Source organism: Lissotriton helveticus, chromosome 3_2 (genome assembly GCF_964261635.1).
Source record: "Lissotriton helveticus chromosome 3_2, aLisHel1.1, whole genome shotgun sequence".
Taxonomy (NCBI): domain Eukaryota; kingdom Metazoa; phylum Chordata; class Amphibia; order Caudata; family Salamandridae; genus Lissotriton; species Lissotriton helveticus.
The window spans coordinates 153,552,199-153,575,461 of record NC_136062.1 but is presented as its reverse complement, the minus strand read 5'-3'; the positions used below and the strand labels follow the sequence as shown (position 1 = coordinate 153,575,461).

The 23,263-nt window shown below is 48.1% G+C and overlaps 1 protein-coding gene across 1 annotated transcript in view; it reads right to left on the bottom strand.

Moving 5' to 3' along the window:
* Positions 1-23,263, bottom strand: part of KTI12 (KTI12 chromatin associated homolog) — a 568,623-nt gene that overhangs the window by 10,881 nt on the left and 534,479 nt on the right. The window contains exon 8 of the mRNA XM_078684944.1: positions 6,732-6,800. Coding sequence (XP_078541070.1) covers positions 6,732-6,800 — 69 coding nt within the window. The remainder of the gene's footprint in view (positions 1-6,731; positions 6,801-23,263) is intronic.

The window sequence follows — 23,263 nt, the reverse complement described above, 5'->3', positions numbered from 1 at the left end:
TGCCACGAAGATGTACTTGAAAGCCCCGTCTGAGTGTAAGGGACCACAGGGATCCAAATAAACAAACACCAGAGTCTTTTCTGAGATCAAAAGAGGTGTCTGTGGTGGGCGTGCTACGGTGGAGCCTTTTATCTGCTGGCAGACGTCGCATTTCAGGACAAAGTCCTTGGTCTATTTTGTTAGACCTGGCCACCAATAGCGCTGCTTCAGTAACAAGACTGTTGAAGTAACCCCTGTGTATGCTGAAACCAGGCCCTCTTGTGCAGCTAGTATTAATGCCAATCTGCGATCAGTGTTTGGTATTGCTCTATCCCCCACTCCTGGAATCTAAGCTTAGGGAATGTTTCGTGCATCTAACATGAAAGGAGTACTAGAGTGGAAAGCCTTCTGGTAGGTGGTTGTCATTGCGGGCAGCATTGATGGCCATCATAATGTCTCTGTCTAATCTCATACTAGAACCAGTGACTGCAGCAATGGCAGCAGTGCGGACTGTTGCCTTTGCGGCCTCATTGGCCACAGAATTCCCCTCAACGTGAACACCAACATGCTGATGACTAAATATATGGATAACATGAGCCAGTGGCAATCATTCTTTCAGCTTTGCCACTTGTTCCCAAAGCAGCTTGTGCCAGACTGTGTCACCCTTTGAAACTCGAAATCCATTCTGGTCCCGATAGTGAAGATATTCTTTATAGGATTGGACACAGTAGTATGAATCACACACTATAAGTGTGGGGAATTCAGTATCCGTACTTTGTAGTGCAAGCATCACCACTTTTAGTACTGTGCTGTACAGTCCGCTGGAGTGTGTGTTTTTTCAGGATGGAACTTTCCGTCATGCATGCGCCCCTTTATGATTGCGCATGCCGCAGAATATCAGTGTTGTGTCCCTATGGCAGGCTGAGCAGATCCATTGGTATAAATGACATTCATATTGATCTAAAGGCATTATTTCATTCGGCAGAGGACATTCTTGTTCGTTCTGCAGGAATGCTTGCGTTTGTAATGTAGAATCTAATCTGTTGTCTATATCGGCTGCAGTGAGAGAGTTAGCCCATTGAATACATCTTGGATACTTTGGCATTTGGAACGCTTGCCTTAGTAACAGCCTCTAGGGTCGGTACTGGGGAAACGACAATGATGCGTACCCTGAGCCAGAACTCACTCTCACTACAGCAGTCTGTACCGCTGTGAGTATTTTCTAAGTGGGTGCAAAACGCATTTCAGCATTTGTGTACAAATGTGATTTGTATGCTACAGGTACCGTATCACCTTCACTGAAAGTGATATAGGTGTACCTGGTGGGTCTAGTGACTATCAGTTTGAACAGAACATAAAATGTTAGTGTGCTCCTGTGTCATGCTCCTGTGTCCAATGTTTGATTGAAAAATCGGGTTTGATCAAGTGGTAGAACGATTTTACTCTTTCAGAGTAATTTAAAATGTATGTTCTGCCAAAATTTTTAAATCCTAAAATGGATTGTAGTCTTTTCAAAGTTGTTGGCGGTTGGACCAGTGCGTATTTTTAAAATAAAACGTGCTCACAGGCTTTTGCCTTTACTTTGACTGCTCATATCCCAGAGACACGACATTGAGCTGTGCAATTTTGGATTTTTTTAAAATTAAATTTGTAGCCAAGTGAGATAATCAAATAATTACGTGGTTCACTCTAGCGAAATGTTCCATTAATTTATCGTCTGTCAGATAAATATCATCTACTCCGTTACCCTGGCTGAAGACAGCCCAGGCTCTTCTTATACCCTAAAGAAAAATGAGAAAATTGATGCTGTGAATCTAGCGATGAAAATGCGGTCAAATATCTGCTCCCATTCGCTATACTCTGGCAGAAGAATCCATTTGTGATATCTAGTGTTGTTTATCTACTTCTTCCACACAATGTTATTCATTAGTGCTGCACTAAGTGCATTTTGTACTGCGTTTTCTCCACCCCTTGGTGTATGAATGTTTAAATGATTCTGGAAAAGGTCAGGAAAGTGGGTAAAATTACTGTTTCTTCCAGTGGGCTATCCATTACGAACTAAGCTGGCAAATCCTTTTCAGCCAAAAAAGAACATTGTAACTGCAAGTTAGGTTCTCCCAAATGAGAGCCTTGATGTTCCTGGATATCTCCCCCTCTATTTGGAGTGTTATTGCCTATAAACGATGTGGGACACTTATTCTTGTATAAGGTATTTCCACTGTGATATGCTATTCAGCGCTACTACCACCAGATAATCCATCAGGTTTTGGCAAGCTACTGGAACTTCTGCTGCGATGCCCAGTATTGCCACTGCCCAATCCCCGTTCAGAAGCAGAGTCCTCAGTAATCTGGGCATGTCTTATTTTAATCCCTGCTACTTTCTTCTTTTTGAATTGAAGTTTTTGAGTCTTTGGTTTGTCCTCTTTAAGGATGTAGTCTGAAGTGCGATGCGTTTCCCCTTTCGGCTTCACGTGCTCTCCTGCTCTGCGCTCTGACCTCTCTCAGAAAGCGTATTGGATTAATCCTGAAAGGAACAAGAGGAATGTGCATCAGTATCCTGATACCTGTCAGGCTTTCTAATATTATCATGGTTTCTTAAATTGCATTTTTATCAGTGGATTCTTGCTGAGGAGACCCACTCCGTTATTTTGTCTTACTTTGTTTATTATTTTCTTGTTTATTGTCCCATTTCTTCTTCGAAAAATAAGGTACTTGCTTCGAGTTATTACTCTTAACCTATTGTTCCCAGGTCTGGTTCCCAAATTATCTCTATTTATTTATTTATTTTAAAGTTTTATATTGCGAGTGTAGCATAAGTTTCTTGATAGGTTTAGGTAATTTCGATCCTACTGCGCGGGAGTAAATACCCTCAGGCATTGGTGCATAGCTACTGATGCTGCTTCTGCTTTTATGTCATTTAACATAGTGGTTGATTCTGTGGCAAAGTTGCCCAACAGTTTCATCCCCAAGTCAAAGGCAGATCCTGCCCCGTACTCATTCTGTACTTGTTTAAGTACATCCGGCAAAACTGCTATTTAAGGGGTACCATGAGTTCTGGTGTTAACTGCAGTGAAGACTGTGCCCCGAGGGTCACAATCTTCCATCAGGGGAGCCATCCCTATTGGCAAGCAAATTGTTAACATTCTGTGTTTGTCCTGCGGTCAGGAATGAGGAAAAACTGCTTCAAGCTGACTTGTTTTCTGTACTATGCAGAAATGAATTTGCTCCAGACTAGTGGGAACCTTTCCCAAGTGACTTTCAGCATTTGAGGGCTGATCACCATAGCAGCCAATTGTGGTTGTGCAACCTGAGCCATCTGCGTAGGGTTAAACTGGGTGTTCGCATAATGTACTGTGTTAGGTTTCTGTAAACATTTACTAGATCTTCGTATAGCATTATTTCCGCTGCATATAAATTAGCAACATTAGGATGTGGCATATAAGCAGCTAGGACCTGCCAGGTCGCTCCTTTACTGAGTGGACAGAGTCTCACATTTTCTACGGCATAGTGGAGGGCGCCTTGAAACCAATTTATGTGTTCTTTGTAAGTTAACGAAATTTCTATATCGACATATGCAAAGTATTCCTCTAGTGTTTTATCAATGTAAGTGGTAAACAATTGTGTATGTGCATCCACAGCCAAGAACTTAACCCAGGAGTAGAATACCTCTGTTCTGAATGCTTCGTGTGCCTACGAAGGTCGTGTTATGGCCCCATCCGTTGCTGGGAGACTGTAATGTAATCATTTCATAGTAACTGCATGTCTGCAATTTTCTGTAATATTTAGTCTAACTGCTTGTTCTCCAATGTCCTCTTTTGCTTCTCCGTTTATGGACATTGTATGAAGAGAAAAGATAGTTTATTAAATGAATTTATGGAGATAGGGTTGGCACAATGTGGGAAAACGTTATCCAACAAGGTTGAATAACCAACAGCCAATACATAGGATATACCTACACAGCTGTGGTGTATTTTCCTTCCCAAAAAGGACGTCTCTGTATTTGGAGGTGAGTAGGATTCTCTGAGAAAAGCACAACTGAACAACTGAACTACTTAGACTGTTGAGTAAGAACTCAACCAACGTTGGTGGCGCCATGTTGTGTAGTTCCTACTAATACGCAGAATCAACAAACTTTGGGTGAGGTGCCTAGACTGATTCCGGGCACCCCAGTAGGATATGTTGGCCTTGAGACCAGCTAACTCACAGTGCCACAATAAAGCCCCCTAACCTTACAAGGGAGCAAATATTTTCTGGCAACCACTGAACACGACAACCCTGACCCGTCAGGGATCGTGGAAACAGATCAAAAACTTTTGCTGAGTTACTCGTACTTACTTGTGCTCTGAGTAGTATACAGAATACACAGTGGGACGTTTTCAATATATTTATAGACCCAATGTTATTCTTGTTTAGAATACATGTGCTGCGATATTCTATAGACCAAAGCAGATGAAAGTGATTACCATCACCAAGAGCATGAATAGTAGATACTGATCTACCATGGTGCTGAAACAGTGTATATATGCAGGCATATAAACAAGACAGTAATGTAGAGTACTCCATCCTATGCGAAACCCCACTCTAAGTGTAACCAGAGGCCGTGTAGGTGTAAAGCCAAGAAACCCCCCCAAGGGACGATACAACCACGTTACCTGGTGGGAGAGAATGCAAGAGTCCATCTTGGTAAAATACTGGACACCCCCTCATGTAAATGTCAGCCCGCAGCCTGGTGAAGTCTCAGCATGCAGAGAACCTGGGTGTCCGCTGTAGTGCCTCCTTTGCTAATCTAACTGGCTGCTCAATATTTATAATAGAAAGCAACCTTGCGATGTACGTTGTAGATTAGAGATGTTATGGATATGTAGAAAGCTCTGTCGCCCCATGGATGAAGATAGAATGACATTTGTACATAGTGCACAAATAGGCCTTGTACATGATGTTTGAGGCATCGTGATAATGTTGTGCGAAACTAATCCAACAGTGTTGTGCATGCTAATGTGTGCAAAGGTTCACCCCAGAAATGTTTTTGTGAAAAATAGGACAATGTAAGAAATAAGCAGCTTCGCTACATGAGCCTAACCTGGGAACATAACAAAGCTCATTATGAGCACCCTTTCTGCGGAAGTGCTCAATTTGTGCAGAAGTGTACAATTTCTGCACAAATTATATAGAAGGAAGATGGACATGATGGCAGAGTCAAAAACCCGTCTTAGTTGCACTTCTTATTGCTCTTTTTCTGTTGATCACACAAGCTCAGGATACCGCTGCGCTGTCAAGCTAAACCCAAAGAGGGAACTAAAGCAAACTATCTACAATAGTGCATCCCACGTAACAGCAAGATTACAGGGCAAGGTAGACCGCAAAATGGAAGATGAATGTTGACATTCAAGGCATACCACATTCTGCGTTCTCTAAAATTTAGAAAAATGTAAAACGTCACAAAGAAAATCCTATTTACTACTTCAGATTATTGATATGTTCTTTTTGTTTTAGAATTGTAACATTATGCAATGTAAAACTATTCTCATAATTTAAATTCCTGATTTTTAAATCATACACCTCTAAGTTGCGTCAATGGGTTTATGTGCCTGGTACTGAAATAGCTGTGACTTTTACATCACAGGTTTGAATACCTGCAGGATAAAGTGAGTTTCACCAAGCTAAGCAATATTATGTATTTATTTTTTAATTTTTATATAGCGATGTTATATGCAGTACTTTAAAGTCAAAATATAGTGGCAGCAGGTACTACAAGTATTATAACACTGTTTGTTATTCTAATGTAGTTATTGTGGAGCTGCAATTAGGAGTGGTTTTAGATTTTATAACAACCGAGGAGTTCAGCCAAACCCAGTCCCCTAATTCCAGGCTTAATCTCTTATCCTGAGTGCTCACAATATGTTCTCATAGCTACCAGATGAAAATGTAGGAGAATGGACAATATGCAACAAGCATTTTCTGAACACACTTTAGTGGAGGCATTCGAATGCAGGGGACGGTGGAGAGGTCTGCGGAGCGGAGCTGTAGGTTCGGGCTGTAGAAGGTGAGTCGTCTTTTGAGGTATGCCGGTCCGGTGTTGTGGAGTGCTTTGTGTGCGTTTGTGAGGAGCTTAAAGGTGATCCTCTTGTTGAAAGGAAGCCAGTGCAGGTCTCTCAGGTGGGGTGTGATGTGGCTAGCTCGAGGGATGTCGAGGATCAAGCCTGCAGAAGCGTTCTGTATGTGTTGTAGGTGTTTCAGGAGTTTGGCTGAGATTCCTGCGTAGAGGGCGTTTCCGTAGTCTAACCTGCTGCTGACGAGGGCCTGGACGACCGTTTTTCTTGTTTCTGTGGGGATCTACCTGTAGATCTTTCAGAGCATGCTGAGGGTGTAGAAGTAAGAGGACGAGAAGGCGTTGACTAACTTGGTCATGGAGAGTGTTGAGTAGAGGATGAAACCTAGGTTGCGTGCGTGGCCGGTGGGGGTTGTGCTGCTCCCAGTGCGGTCGGCCACCAGGAGTTGTCCTAAGCCGCCCCATTCCACAAGAACTCACCAGGTTATTGAACCCATGCAATAGTCATATGCCAATGTGCAATAAAACTCCATGTTATAAATATGTTATCAATGACTTATTAATGAAGGCTGATCAACATATGAAGGAGCTTGCAAAATCCAACCAACAGCGTACACTGGATGCCTTTTTGCCCACTCTGCATAGGTCATATAAGCAAATGCACCATAGATAAATGAGTCTCTAGCCAAACCCAAAAGGATATTTTTTCATTAGCTCCGGGCACAGTGATCAAGTCTCCTGGAACACTGGTTTTCTGGGCATTTAGAAGTTCCTGAAAAAAAAGGAATATTTTTTGCATTTACACAACACATTTCAAAGACTTGTGATATAGTCAAAGTATATGGAATTGCACTATGGAGAACAAGTTACTTACCTTTGGTAACACACTTTCTTATGAATACTGTAACTGCAGTTCCCTTTCAACAGTAGTGCTAGCCTACTACCTGGATATAACAGTGCAGAGGCGCTTATAGGCTCCACCCCAGCGCTCTGACGTCAGTTTCTTTTCTCTTTCCCTTTTTTAAGCCTTCAAACACCGAGCGTAGAACAACAGGTGGTGCAATCGTTAACTTGGGAACTTTTTAGCTGCTAATGTGCACCTTTTTTTAAAGAAAAACCTTTATTAAACTTCCGTACAGCAAAGCTGGCCAAGGTGAACACATGGCACACACATAGCAGAATGTTATATATGCCACGCAGGGCGGAACTTCTCGTAAGAATATCGGAATACACATGAAGAATGACCACAAGTACAGATTCATGGGCAATTAGGCAAACTGACCCAGCCACTTTCCCCACACCCATTCATGTTTCTGGGGACAGTCCGGGCTTCAAAAGCCACTCGCTCTTGCTGCGCTCACCAGTCATCTCCCTTCTCCACTTCGACAGGGTAGGAGACCCATGGGGACTATCATTACACTGATATGCTCCGCTGCGCCACCAGGAGTGTTGTGCCCAGGACACGTCCTTTCTGCCCTCATAGGCCCAGATCCCTCGAACACCCGCAAGAGAATCAACTGGGGAGGAGAGGGGAGCTACCCATCCCAGCACCACCGACAATATCACTGCACACGACCATACCATGTGGTAGAAATCTGCTGGGTCGATTCCGAATTGAGGGCATGTACGTGTAAGGTGTAAGCCCGCTCGGCTTAAGCGAATTGGGAGAGATATGTAAAGTAAAGATAATGGGATTGAACAAGTCGCAATCTGGAAGAGGTGGTAGGTTTGCAGGGGGCATCAGGGCGTCAAGCCAGTCTTCGTCCTCGACAGGTCCCACCCAGCTCTCTCAACGGGTTCTAAAGTGGTCAAGTACACCAGGGGAATTGATAACAAGTGTGCAGTAGATCTGGGATATTCCGCCGCAGCCTAGGCTGCCATGAGTAGCTTGGCTTCCAAGGGATTGTATCGGTGGGCAGGGAATGCGCTTGGTGAGCGTGTCTGAGTTGGAGATATCTGTAAAACAGGCTATGTGAAACGTTGTAGTTTGTCCAAGGTCTTGGAAGAAGTACATGTGTCCAGACCATACATCTCCAAGTAGGGTGATACTAATAAGACCCCAAGAATGGAAGCCGTGGGGCGAGGCTACTTCGTTAAACCAGGTGCCGTGCCACAGCGGTGTCTGTTGCGTGAGCCTCGCTTCCCATCGTGCATGCCCGATCGTAGTCGGTCATGCAAGGAACACCACCTGATTTACCAGGGGCAGGGAAAGAGAAATCGGAGACCCATAGAGCTTAGCCTGTAGCTGAGGGAAACCCATCAATGAGAGTTCTAAGCAGTAGGCGGTATCAGACCATCCCCCATTGAGTCAATCATGGAGAACAAGGAGGTGGGAAGATAAATATTAGAGGTGGAGATTGGTCATCTCCAAGCCACCATCATAGGGCCCCCGCTGACAGTCCGTAAAGGCTGTACGTGCCCTGGAACCTCGCCACAGGAATGTCTTGATGGTGTTGTCTAGAGCAGAGAAACCCGTTTGAGGAGAGTAGTAGGTTCTTAAAGAGAGAAAACACGGGAGGATCAATATCTTAAAGAGGGCAATACATTCCGGGACGTTGAAGGTGAGGGCCGGCCACTTAACAAGGTCATACTTCGCTTTTTGAACCAGGGGGTTGGAGGTTGAGGGCCCAAGTGAGCTCTGGGTGTCGAGCGACTCATATGCCCAAGTGATTTAAACTGAGGCGGCGGAGAGGGATGGTCGTCTGCCAGTCAAAGCAGTCTCTGGACAACGCCAAGGGTACCAGTATTGACTTAGAAGGGTTCATCCATAGGCAGGATGTTCTTTTAAAGCGTTCCAGCAGCGGTCCACTTACAGCCAGGCGCGCATGATAGAGCAGTATATCGTCTGCGTTTAGTGCAATAACGGTCTTCATGCTCCCTGCTCCAGGCCCAGTCAACGTATTGGGGGTCTGGACAGATCAGTTAGGCTAGGGGCTCTATCGCCAAGGCAAAGAGGAGGGAAGATAGGGGGCAACCCTGCGGAGTCCCTCGCTCTATGGCATTGGCGTCGGAGAGCAACCCGTTGACCCTGAACCGAGCAGTGAGGTTGGAGTAGAGACTAGGACCATCCTCTAGAACTTTGGACCGAGGCCTGCATGAGTCAGCACCCACTGGAGGTAGTCCGAGTACACAGAATTGAAAGCCTTCTTAAAGTAGATAAGAAGTAGGGCTAGATTTGATGGCAACCGATGGCGGTGGGCCAGGGCCACGTGGAGCAGACAGATACAATGTCTTGTGCTTCGTGATGGCATAAAGCTGCATTGGTCTGTTTGCACCAACTCATGTAGGATGCTTTTGAGCCTGTTGGCTAATATGGTGTCAAATTGTTTTACCTCGAAGTTAAGGAGTGATATTGGCCGATAGGCTGGAAGCAACATGGATGGAGGTTGCATCTTAGGTATTACTACTATGGTGGCCGAAGCCAGCTACAAACTTGATAAACCCAGTGTGGCAAACCTCCTTGTCCAACGACAGAAGGTAAGGGATGAGGGTCTCCCGGAACACAGCATGATATTGCATAGGAAACCCATCCGGGCCTGGGGTTTTACACGTTGTCATACCAGATAATGCCTCTCCAATTTCCTTTGCCACAAGGGGTTCGCCTAACAGATGAGCATCTGATGCTGGCAGCCTGATAAGGGAGCTCGAGTCAAGGAACGATCTACACACAGTTGTGTTCCTGTCCGCTGGTTGGGCATACAATGTGTGATAATAGTGGGCTATCTCAACAAGGGTCTGCTGGGAAAGGCCAGCACCATCCAAGACCTCAGGGGCAATACGGTTGACCTGTTGACTTAAGACCAATCAGTAGAGCAATTTCCAGTTTTTGGCCCCCCAGCCCTAAATTCGAATCGTCGTGGTCCGCCAGAGGTGCCTTCCTGCCGCAATAGAATGCAGCTGAATGCCCTTGCAGGTGGGACCTAACTGTTGAGTGACATGTGCCTGAGGAGCAGATTTCAACTGTTACTCCAGACGAAGTGTCTGGGACTCCAATCGAGTGATAAGAGCGGAACCGTCACACTCTTGGGCCTTGCAGAGTTGCCTAACTTGCAGCCCATAGGGTGCCCGTGTGTGTAACCGAACCCTCATTATTACGGAAATAATACTTGAGTTCAGACCCAAGGAAGTGGACACATTTCTTGTCCTGGAGGAAACAGGCGTTTAAACCCCAGAGGTGGGTGCCCAAGATGGAGAAGCAAAGGTGAATGGTCTGAGATTCCACTGGGCAAGATCTGAGTCAATAAATGACAATCAAGGGAGGGTTGTAGGCCAAGATATATCTGGGAGTGGTGAGCCGCTGATGTGTGCGTGAACTACCGCTGCCAGGGATGCCAGGGTCTCCACACATCATAGAGACCCCAGGGTCTTGGTTCAGTCAGTGAGATGACGGGCGCTAGCTCGTCTGGACCCCGAGGAGGTTCTGATGCTATCCAAGTCAGGGTCTGGCACCACGTTGAAATTGCCCCCTATTATTGTGAGCCCCTGTGGAAAGCCCGAAAGAAGGTGCAAGAGGTCCCCGAGCCCAGAGGCCAAAGAGTGGGGAGTACAAACACAAATCAGTGAGAAAGCCTGTCCCTCCAATGTACCCTTCAGGGCAACAAAACATCCATGCGGATCGAGCGTCACCCACGTAACTACCGGGAGAAAAGAGCAGCGCACGAAGATAGCGACTCCACCAGCCCCCTCCATCCCCGAGAGTACCCATTGTGGAAGATTCTATCGTAACCTTTACGTTCTAGGAAGGGGCGGCGCTCCCCAAGTAAATCAGTCTCTTGCAGCAACAGAACCTCAGGACGATATCGCTGAGGAAAGGTATGAGGCCTGAGTATAAAGTAAGCCCAGAAGGTAAAGTATTAAGTAGTTGGACAAAAAAGTAGCGTGAACCAGGAGTAGTGCAATTAGTAGAGCCAAGCTTATTGCAGAGCAGCGAGAATAGTGCGCAGTCAATGGATGATGACTGTGGGACAAGTCAGTGTATGCGTGAAGAGTGACTGCATTAGGGAGTGCAGCGATTTGGTCTTTACTCCCTCCCTCACATCCTTCCGCCTCAGAGCTGGGGCTCGAAGCCAGTCTGGATAGTGACTGTAACTGCTATCTGGGGATACTCCGTGGGCGAGAGCGAGTGGCCAGTTCTACGGCCCTTCCGTGACCGGGTGCTGCATCAACATGGCTTTGGCAGTGTCTGCGACTACAGGTTATCAAAAGTGCCCTCTGGGGCTGTGAGGGGGCGAAGAAGGGTCCACTGAGTGGGCGATCTTCCGTCAGCCACTGGCAGACGGTGTCTGGAATCTCTAAGAAGTAGGACTTATTGAGGTGGATGACACAGAGCCATTCGGGGAATGGCAAGCAGTACTGAAGCCCCACTGCCCGCAGCTTTTGTATCACTTCTGCGTAGGAGCGTCTACGTTGCTGGACCTTGCGGGTGAAGTCCGGCAAAAGAAGGACTTTGGCGTCTCAGCACCAGAGGTCAGTGTGCTGCCGAGCCTCATTGAGAATTGCGTCTCTGTCCTGGTAGTTAAGAATGCAAGCTATTATTGCCAGGTGTGAAGTTCCCAGCGGCGGCGTGGGGGTCAGGGCCCGGAACACTTTCAATGGCAAACCCGGAGGACAAACGATCGGCTGACATCCAGGACTTGATCCAGTGCTCCACGTAATCCACCATTCGCTGGTTGTCAGCCCCTCCACTTGCTCTGAGACACCAATCAGATAGACATTGTTGTGCTGAGAGCAGTTCTCTGCATTGTTGTTGCGCCTGGGAAGTTCTGCCGTTCGAGTGGGCAAGGTGGAGAAATGGCTTTTAAGTACTGAGATGTTGTCTTTGGCTGAGGAAATGTGGGATTCAGCTTCAGTGATTCGTGCTGTGGCGCTGCGGAGATCTTGGCACAGCAGCACAACGTCCATCCTACCTTCTCCGATCTAGGTTAGCAAAGCAACTGTGGCTGACCTCGGTTTCACACTCAGATTTCAATGTCGGATAATTAGTTCAATATTGTGCACAACAACATCCGGAGCTGGCCACAAAAAGCTCCACTGTCAAGACAGATACCAAAATCTGTAAAACAAAGGATGGTGCACCAAAATCAGCAGTCCAAATAAACTGTCGTGTTTTTGAAGAGTCCTTTATTATTTTCAATCTTTTAAAAAAGGCATCAGCCAACGCGTTTCGTTCTCATATGAACTTCTTCAGGGCTAGAGAAAAATCTGGTGACCCGTAAGACAACCAAGCTTAGTTTGTGAGTAGAAACTTCCACCTTGTCAATAGGTCAGAATTTTTAGAATAAAAAGACGCGCCGTATGTAGGAGGAGTAACTAGCGCAAATGAGCGTCATCGGACAAAAGTCGACACGATCCAGAAGTGAAAACCACACCGTGATATGGTTTCAGTATCAGTGAGAGACTGAACCACAATTCCTCGGCATGTAGGCTGTGAAAACCATAAATCGATCTCAGAGCTGTGCATAAATACATTGGCCGTGGGAAATCTAGTATTTACTGACGCTGAGACGCTGAAACGCTGCTTGCAGACGCGCTGCTGGGTCATGCTTGCATGCTATTGATTTACACTTGCAAATATAAATTTTTAAAATCGCCGCTTTACTGTTGTGAATGATCACTATTTGCACGGTATAATTTTTAACTTTGTGGGCACATTAGTAAAGTCAGCCTTCCTGTCTAGATACCACCGCTTACCTCCCCGGTCCACCGCAGCTTGTGCTGTTTGTTGTGGAGGGAGTGTCTAACGCGGTACAGAGGGAGCCCTTTCACCCTCACTTCCGGGGGCCATCTTGGAGTGCTGACGGTCTAGTGGTTGTACTAGGACCATCAGCAGCCTCCTATTTAAAGCTCACATGGAGCAGACGCGCAGCGGTTACGCGCAGCGGGCGCGCCGTAGTTGCGCCGGAGGTGAGCCAGAGGTGAGCCCATCTTTGCCCATCCGTGACCATCCGGGGCCTGGGGCCAGAACCCCTGGCCAGAATGTGGTTTACTCAAGGGGCGACTTACTGAAGCTTAACCTAGGTAAATCCCATCTGGAGCCGGATACGTTACATCGGCTGGGTTGCGAGGGCCTGCTGATCTCACCTAGGAGTATTAGTGGGCGACAGCGCCCTTCCAATATACATACCCTGAGCTACGGTTTATTGAACACCCGCTCTTTGCAGAGCCATAGGTTGGAGGTTTTCACACTTCTGGAAGGCGGGGAGTTAGACGTCCTCGCACTCACTGAAACATGGTTGGAGGATTGCTCAGCGCCGGACTTGGTGGCGGCTCTCCCAGATAACTATTTGGCTATTCATTTTAATAGGGTGGGAGCCAAGAGAGGAGGAGGAGTAGCCCTTCTATATCAGTCTTGCCTCCGTGCCGATAGGTTCCTCTCTGAAACCCTTGGAGGAGCAGAAGTTATGGGGGTCAAGCTCAGGAGGGGAGCGGTCTGTGTGGTGTTCTTGGTGGTATATCGGCCACCCTGGGCGTCGCCGGATTTTCCCACTCTCTTCTTGAGATTGGTCCAGGACCTGTGTACAAGATATGATAAAATGGTGATCCTAGGGGACTTTAACTATCATTGGGAAAAATCCCCCAAAGAAGGACAAGCATTACAGATCGAGGAGGCGGTTTCCTCCTTGGGTCTCACTCAACAGGTCATGGGACCGACACATGAGAAAGGTCATGTGCTCGACCTAGTCTGGACCACCATGCCAGTCCAGGGCACCACGGAAATTCTCCCCTGTGCCTGGTCTGACCACTCTCTAATAAAGGGTAGACTCATACTGAGGGGCCCCCTGTCTAAACCTGGGGAGGGCTGGATAACGGCCCGCAAATGGAGAAATCTTGATGGGGAAAAATTGGTTCACCTCTTAGAACACCACCCTTCAGTAAAAGAGCAGGATGTCAACGTTGATGCTCTATGTGGACACCTCCAGCATAAACTGGGGAGTGCCATTGATGCGGTGGCACCTCTTCGCAGGATGAAGAAGGTGGCGAGAGGAGCTGGGGCGCCTTGGTATAATGACTCCCTAAGGGAGATGAAACGTGGGGTGAGGAAGAAAGAACGGGCTTGGCGTAAAAAATATGACGCCATCTCCAAACAAGAATATGTCTCATTCTTAGCCCAGTATAAACTAGCCATACAATCTAGAAAGGCTGTCTTCTTCGAGGAAAGAATAGCTGCTGCAAGAAATCCGCAAAAAGAAATCTTCCGGGTCCTGGCGGAGCTCAGGGTGAACAAAGAGCAAAGGCCCGAGTTCACTCAAGAGGACTGCCAGAGGTTTCAAGACTTTTTCGTAAAAAAGATATCCGACATCTTGGACGAAATTGCGGAAACTGCACCCCTCGAATGTCCTTGCCTACCGGACCTTACTGCCCCGTTAAACATCCCACCATTAGCTGAGTTCTCCCCTATTTCCAAACAGGAATTATTTAAAATCATAGGCCGAGTTAAATCGGGTTCCTTGGTGGACCCTTGCCCTCCAGACATTTTCAAGGTGGCAATGCCAGGAATAGAGGAAGAGGTCCTGCATTTATTGAACACCTCTCTTCGCACAGGACAGATCCCTCTAGCTCTTAAGGAGGCTCGCCTGATCCCCTTACTGAAGAAACCGGGTGCAGACACAAAATGTCTGAAAAATTTCCGGCCCATCTCTCAGTTGCCTTTTTTGGCTAAAGTGGCTGAGCAGCATGTGTTAGCTCTACTATCGGACCATCTAGAGAACAACAACCTGCTGGAGACCAATCAGGCAGGGTTCCGTGCTAATCATAGCACGGAACTAGTTATGTTATCCATTCTAGATGAGTTAAGAACACGGGCTGATGTAAAAAAACAGAGCGCCCTGATACTATTGGATCTCTCCGCGGCGTTTGTTACTGTGTGTCACAAACAGCTTCTGTCGCGGTTGAGATCCTTTGGCGTCATGGGCACAGCACATGCATGGCTTACATCATTCTTGCAGGGTAGGACACAACGAGTGCAGTTGGGTGACCTACTTTCCACCCCGGCCCCGATCACCTGTGGGGTCCCACAGGGCTCTGCCTTGTCACCCCTACTCTTCAACATCTACCTGCAGCCACTGATTGCCCTCCTGAATAGGATGGACTGCCTAGTGTATAACTATGCCGATGACACCCAGATAATCATCCGGTTGGATGATGGTCCGGGAGCATCCACTAGGCTACAGGATATACTGAAAACCACAGTCAACTGGATGTCCGAGAACTCTCTGAAAGTCAATCCGGATAAGACGGAAGTGTTGCCCATCTCCACCTCGGGTAACCCTTGGAGCGAGAAATTTTGGCCTAAAGAGCTGGGCGCACCACCAAAACCGGCAGTTGCGGTTAAAAGCTTAGGCCTATACGTGGATAATAAATTGTCCATGGAAAAACAAGTTACCACCGTAGTAGGCACCTGCATAGGCCTCCTAAGACAACTAAGGAAGATCTCTGCCCTTCTCTCATTCCCTACTTTGAGACACGTGGTTTCAGCCACAATTTTGGCAAGGCTGGACTACGGGAACTCCCTATATTTAGGTCTGCCACAGCGGCTGCTGGACAAACTACAGGGAGTGATGAATGATGCTGCTAGGCTGATATTCAAAAAACCCAGGACAACTCATGCCTCTCCCCTGATGCAGGAGCTGCACTGGCTTCCAATTCGTCAGAGAATAGTCTTCAAAGGACTGTGTATCGCTCACAAGGCTCGGTATGGCAAAGCACCAAAATACCTGAAATCCCGATTATCCCCCTACACACCGGGTAGGACTTTGCGTTCGTCGGACGCCACTCTTCTGTCCCAATCCCGCTTCAAATTGACCACGGTGGGGGGCCGTGCGTTTTCCAACACGCTCCCAGCTTTTTGGAACAAACTGGACCCAGAGCTCAGGAAGGAAAGTAACCTACTTTCCTTCAGGAAAAAACTAAAAACTGTATTGTTTACACAAGCATGTAGCAGATCTTAGGTGCGCAGCTGGTTTCAAGTGAATGTAACATCTTATCACGTAAATCTGGACAGACAGCGCTTAGAGACCCCTGTGGTTATAACGCGCCATATAAATTAAATAAATAAATAAATAAATAAATAAAATAAATAAATATATAACCCTATACCACCAATACTGGTCTCCCCCAAACCGGAGTACGTATTCTCCGTGAATGCCAAGTCCGTGTCTCAAAACTCGAAATATCTCCGATCTAGGTCTCGACAGCCTCCTGTGAAGTCTGGATGACCTGCAGTATCACTGTGAGATCACTCGTGGAGGAGGCGGACCTGTCCCCATACAGGGGCCCTGCGGAGCCACCAGACCGTGTACTGGTTCATTTTCATCTGAGTGGGCACGGTGCGGGTTGTTCTGTCCTTCACTATCGTGGCAGGGCGGCGGCTGGTGAGGCAAGAAGCATGGAGGGGGGATGACTAGCCTCGGGCAGGTAATATCTGGGGTGGGCAGCAAGCAGCTAACAGAGTGCTAGGCCGGGGCAAAGGGGGGGATCAACGGGGGAGGCACCTCTTGATCAGGGGTGCTTAACAGTCTCTGTGGGGATCTGCAAGAGGTGCCACGTTTGTGAAGGATGGTAGTCCAAAGGCAAACACGGACTCCAGAATCCCAGAACTTTGCCACCCAAGGAGGACCAGATGAGGTCAAACGGCATCCAGCAATTGCTGTGTATGAGGCCGGGGGCAGTACGAAGGGAGCAGATCCAACCAGGGTGCCCAGATGAGCCCAGCCACAGTCCCAACTTGCTGCAGAGGGTGAGGCGGGCAGTCTGCCACAGGGATTCTCAACCCGTAGGGGATAAGCAATGTGCTTAGGGAGGCCCCTGCCACAATGTCAGCCTTTGCCAAAGCGCCACTCAAGTGAGGCTGAGCCCCCCCGCCCACAGACACACAGAGGACAGTAGAGTTCCTGGCAGGGGGCAAAAGGCTGGGTCAAGGATCCAATCAGGAACACGGGGCATGGCACTCTGCCTGTCTCTGGGTCCTCGCAGGGGGCCGCACAGTGACGTCCAGGATGGCACGCCGGGTCTCAGATGCAAGGCCTCCAGCAGGGAGGTCTCTCTCACTCGCAGAGAGTGTAGGCAGGTTGCGGCGTGGCAGGTCCCTTACCGCTCAGGACCGTGCCAGTCCCAGTTTGCAGTCAAGGCGGTGCGCGCGCAGAACGTTATGCTGGTAACCGAGCTCTTCCGGTCCCGGATGCTTCTTCTGGGTTTCTCCTAGCCAAGACCCAAGCAGGCACGCCAACCTCCACAACAGAGCCTACACAGGTGGTGCAGAGGCGATGCAGGTTCGAGGGAGTCTGTGGGCCGTGGCGCCCCTCCCCTCATAGTGGTGTTGGAGCAGGGCACCCCAACGACCCCAGGATCCACACAGGGGCTGCGCATCAACAGCCTGGCTGGCGTACGGATGCCCAGACACACGGCCGTGAACGAGTTACTCCCCAGCATTCTTGGGAAGATGTCGAGCAGACAGAGCAGAGAGGCCCTCACTTCGCGGGCCTCGGCGTCCAGCTGCGTCTGCAGCAGCACAGGATGTTTCAGAGCACTTCAGGCCCTTCCGCCTAGGTGCTCCTCCCAGGCCCTTTTTGGCACTGGTCACAGCTCAGCACGCCAGTCACCAACGCAGCTTCCCCGGGTGGTGCGGGGTAGAGCGAAGTCAGTGGAGCCAGGACACTGTGATGCTTTGCTCCATGTGGCGGTGAGGGCCTGCCTCAGGCCGTATGGCCCCACCAGCTGCCAGGATTCATTAGAGAGGCTGCAGGGAGCAGGAAGGTCAACAGTGCCGCAGTCCGGACCCCTCAGTACATCGGGAGGCGATGGATGGCTGCTAATGGGCCAGGTAGGCAACCGATAAAGGGGTTAGCGGCAGAGCAGCGCTAAAGTGTGACCGCCATTTTGGTCTACTTGACCAGGCCCCTAATCCGCACCTTTATAATGGATAACAATGCAGTACCTCCACAAAGGTGGACGGTTTGGACTCAGACCAAAATGTTCTATAGGACCGAGTAAACTAAATGACCTTCTTGTTGGACTTGGCTCTTAAGATTCTAGGTGCCTCATGAATGTATGCACACAACCCCACGTCACAGCTTGGCAGATGTCAAGAACAAGCACCCCTCCATCCAACGCCACTGTTGCGACTTTGGCCCTGGTGAATGGACTCTCAGATCCTGAGGAGGTTACAGGGGTATCGTTTTTTGCCAGTGCGTAGCAGATCCTAATGTAGAGGACTATCCACCTTGAAGGATCTTCTTTTTCACTGTCCTGCCCTTCACACCTGAGAAGTCGATGAAGGGGAGCGAATTGTGTAGTCGATCTTTTGTCCGGTTATTGAACAGCTCAATACCCTTTTTGGGTCATGGCGATGTAGCCTCTCCTCCTCTTTCGAGGGAAGATGCAGAGCAACAAATGCAGGCAAGGTGATTGATGGGCCCATGTGAAAGGGCAACACAACCTAAGTGAGGAAAACCACCTAGGACCTCGAGACCAGCTTGTCGGGGAATAAGGTAGAGTAGGGTGGTTGCCCCAACAGCACCTGCAGCTCACTCATGCTGCTGCATGGCAATAAGTAAGACTGTTTTCAGCGTCAAGAGCCTTCAGGTGCAGGTGTGCATGACTCAAAGGGTGTACACATAAGAAACATCAAGAACAGGTTAAGTTACCACTAGGCATTACAAATGTTTTGGGAGGAAAGATATATGCAAAACATTTTATGAAACACATCACAACCAGTTTCTTGAAGACGGTTGGTCGTGTAAAGATAGAAAGATTGAAAGTGCAGCAGAGTAACCTTTTACTGTGCCCAATGTAATGGCTTGCTGGGCTAAGAAAAATAAAAGACATCAGAACGTTTGGCTTGTAAGAGGTCAGTGTCTCAGGCACAACACCAGTCAACACATATGTCCCAGCTCTCAGTGTGGATGGACATTTTGAAAGATCGGCCTGGTGCAAATAGTAAAACTGGATAAGCTTGAAGCAGGCATTCCTGGATACCCTAGGATCAGATTCCAGGACCCTCCTTCAGGCCGAATAATTTATAGGCATCCCAAAGTTCTTCCCCTATCGAGAACAGAGACCTGTATGGTCTGACTGCACCCCCTTCAGTAAAGCCCTATAAAGTAGTTTGACCACCTTTGCACACCTCGTGATGAAGAAAAGATGGCATAAGAATTCATCTTCCGATGGTTCTGCACCTCCACAACCCCATATCCTGTGAGCCAGGGCACTGCGGGGTAAAAAATGCCCGAGGGAGGTCATAGGTCTCTCGGAGTCCCAGGAAGGGACACAGATCGCTCCCCATTAACAGATCGCCTAGTACAGTGACCCTGGCCAACATCTACCTATAAAGCCAAGACCATCCCCCCGGTCCCTCCCAGTGCGGTGCAACCAGGAGCAGAAACTCACATGTATACGATGTCTTGATACGAGTCTTCCAAAGATAGGATGCCGTTCTGATCAATACATTCAATTCCCACACTCTGGAAGCAGCAGCCGGCTTCATCAAAATACTGGTTAACAATTCCTTGGACCGAGAACCACCTTTACGTGTACCCATGCCATCCCACAGATAGGCTCGCCAGCTGGCCACCCATTGTAGTAGCGTCCTTAAATAATACAGCTTGAGATCGGGTGCTGCAAAGCCACCCTCCGTTACCGGCAGATACAACTTCCAAATTGTGGGACTGTACACCTACTTTGTTGGAGATGCAGTAACCCTGGATCATCACCTTCAAGGCTTCCCACTCCACCCACCCACACCGACAAAGCAGAGCCTGCATTATCAAGCCAGTATTGTGCAAGGTGCATGTCCATTAAAACCAAAAAGCCTAATATTCAAGTATCATGGGGTTGAAACGCCAAGTAGGGACACTAGATCTAGGAGTGGACCACTAGAAGGAACACAACAAGGGGAATGATCAGAATATGTTTTTGCCTCAAGGTCGTGAAAGCCAGAGATGTATAAAAACACTCAAGATACTGGGACCCGCACTCTTCAACAGTCAATCAGGTCCCACTGTACAGCCCAGGAGTGGGCAGTGAACGCAAGCCCAGTTGCCAGCACACTGAGCAGGGGTGGAGGTGATCTATCCAAGCCCAGGTCTATTATACAGTTAGTTGTCCCTTATTATTTCCCAATAGGGGACCATTAATGGCAGGAGAGAGGTCAGGCTAGTCATAAAACAGGGTCATATCCCTATCATCTAATCAAACTAATAACAAGACATAACGGCCATCCGGGTCAGTAACTGCCCTGTGCAAGCAAAAGTGGACCCCAAGTCTGATCCAAATAAAAGCACCCAGCAAAAAAGCAGAGTAATAAATGGCATATAGTAGACCCTGCCAGCGCCCCCAAAGTATCCATTCCTCAGACTCCGTAAGAGGTGTTTACTGTAGGAACGCATGTGCCTCCTTCCAAGTATAAAAAAGGACAGCACATTTTAACACTTAGTTCCACGTGAGCAATTTAACCCCCACACATATCTGCACTCAATGGGGAGGGTCGCACCTCACCATATTAAAAATACAAATTCCACAGTCATATCCGCTTTGCCGCCAGGAAGCAAAGTTGAAAAATTCAAACCAATTGTAGATATAACCTAACACCCCTCACCCCCTTTCCTCCCAGGACTGAGACATGAACCCATCTTTCCTGTCCAAAAAACACAGCACAGAGCTATAAATAAGGAAGGAGCTGCCAGTTAAATTTGACAATCACTCGGGTAGTTAATTCAATGCTATAGGACACATCTCACAAGCCCTTCCCTCCACCCGCCCTCCCACTGGACCACCCAAATCAGGAACAGACACATTAACACAGGAGAAATCGACCACACAGCCATCCTGTCATCATAATGCAAAATTATCTAACACCAGCTTCATCTGCATTAGACAAGATAGTTCACTGTCCCGAGGTGAACACTTCGCAGAGTCTTTTCAAGCCCTGGTACGACTGAGTCAGAAGTAGAGCTGTGATGTTCCGGCAATGAGCGGCGAGAGGAGCCCTTGCTTGCCCCTATGTAAGCAGCGTTTTCAACCTCTCTCATCTGTTCTAGTGCCACCTGCAATTTAGTAGGCCGGGACTTCCCCGATGACTGGGTCTTTGGGTGCAAAGGCTGCCGCAGATAACATACCTCAGGCCGCACAGTGCCCATATAGAGGTCGAGCCAATCCCATGTCGCAAACAGGTTGTAGAAGAAAAGCACATTGTCATCAGTTGAGCAGGGAAGAGCAATGAGTAATGCAGCCCATGCTACGCAGTTTCTTCTTCACCGCAAGGGATGATGCCCTCTGTGGCTGAACCTGGAGGGTGTAGTCAAGGTAGGAGGAGACCTAGGCATTTTCTACCACAAAGGAGCCATGTGCATGTTCTTGCTGCAAGAGATCATCTCTATCCCGAAAAGGCAGTAGGCGGGCCACCACTGAGCGTGGTGAGGCCCCGGGGTGAGGTGTCACTGCCAGTACTCCATGCACTCGCTCCAAGGCTTAGAATCTGGAGAGGCCCTCATGGGCCGCTACCACCTCCTGCAGCCAATCCTCTAGATAAGCCAACAGAGCCACCCTTAAACGTTCATGCAGGCCCACGTTGTGAACATTGATCAGATGGGCCGTCGCTCCTGATCATCTAAGACAAGCAGCCAGGCGCCGCGTTTGTGCAGCCATAATGCGATGGGCCCGCTGATTGCTGACAAATGAAAGACTGTACAGTGCCCTACAGATCATTGACCCTCTCCGAGATTTTCCTTGAGTCCTCCTGGACAAGGCCTAGTTCCATGGAGAGAGAGTCAATGTTACCCTTGTTACCCTCTAAATGCTTCACAAAAGCGTCAATGGTAGGCAGGAGCTTCTCGAATTTACTAAACAGATATGCCAGAACTCCGCTACCAGCGCCCTGCTTGACACCCTCTCAGCGGACTCAGCGTGATCCTTGGTCGGCTGGGTGTACACCATGGCCACCTCGAGTAGGGAGGGAGAGCCACGAATATGGCGATTGCACACTACTACTCAACTGTAGCTCTAGTCAAGCACACCCTGGGTTAGGTTGCAAACTCAACAAGCTGCTCACCAGGCGTTGCAAAGGGTCAGGAAGACGCCAAAGGGCATATCACAGTAATCCTCCAATAGTGCATGGCTGTAGGCACCAAGGAGACCGCTAGAATTCACTGAATCGAAAGCAAGGCTGGTGAAAGAAAACATGCGTGTGCCAAATTGTTAGACCTGACAGCCTTAAGGTGGTCTTAACCCCAACTTTGTGCCTTCCTCCTCCACGTTTCTGACTTCGTTTTTGCTGGCATTAGGACTCTATGCACTTTACAACTGCTAATCAGTGCTAAAGTGCTTGAGCTCTCTCCCATAAATATGGTAACATTGGTTCATACCCAATTGGCATATTTAATTTACTTCTAATTCCCTGGTAAAGTGCACTACATGTACCCAGGGCCTGTAACTTAAATGCTCTTGTGTGCCTGCAGCACAAATTATGCCGCCCAATTAAGTAGCCCCTCTAACCGTGTGCAGTTGCCCTGCCATGTTGACCTGGCAAAATAAACCTTTTGCTAGGCCCAAATACAAATAACCCTTAAGATAGGCCTTTTAAGGTTAATATGTCCTGGTAGTGAAAGAATCTAAAAAGTAGTATTTCACTACTGTAAGGCATATCTCTCCCAAAGGATAACACAGCGATCATCTTATTATATTTCAAAAGTGTAAGTTCCAATTCGGAAGAGATAATGCCTTCAAGTCTGGTGTCTCTGGAATCACAATTTGAACTCCAAACTTATGGTTAAGTCAGATTTTAGATTGCCATTCTAAAAATTGCACTTTTAGAAAGTTCGCTTTTTCTTGCTTTAGCCATGTGGTGCCTGCAGCCAGTCTCTGATCACATGACTGGGTGTAGTTTGCAGTAAGGATTTGTGTACTCTACCTGGACAGTTACACACAATGGGAGCTTGGGTGTGACTGAGTGGGCTATCCTGAAAGGATAGGAGAGAGGAGTTGGACCCATCCTCACTTATACCCTGCGTTGTCCTACCCCCATACAAAAGGCTACCAACCCTCTGTTGTTAGTCTGGAGCCATGGCAGAACGTCTGTGCACTTCAAGGGCATGCCTTTGAAGTCTCCCCCACTTCAAAGGCACCACTGGGTATAAATATTGGACCCTAGACACCACCAGGAAAGTGGACATCTGGATACTCTATCAGGAAGCTGTGCTGCTGAAGGGCTGCCACTCTGCTGGACTGCACTCTGCTGGACTCCTG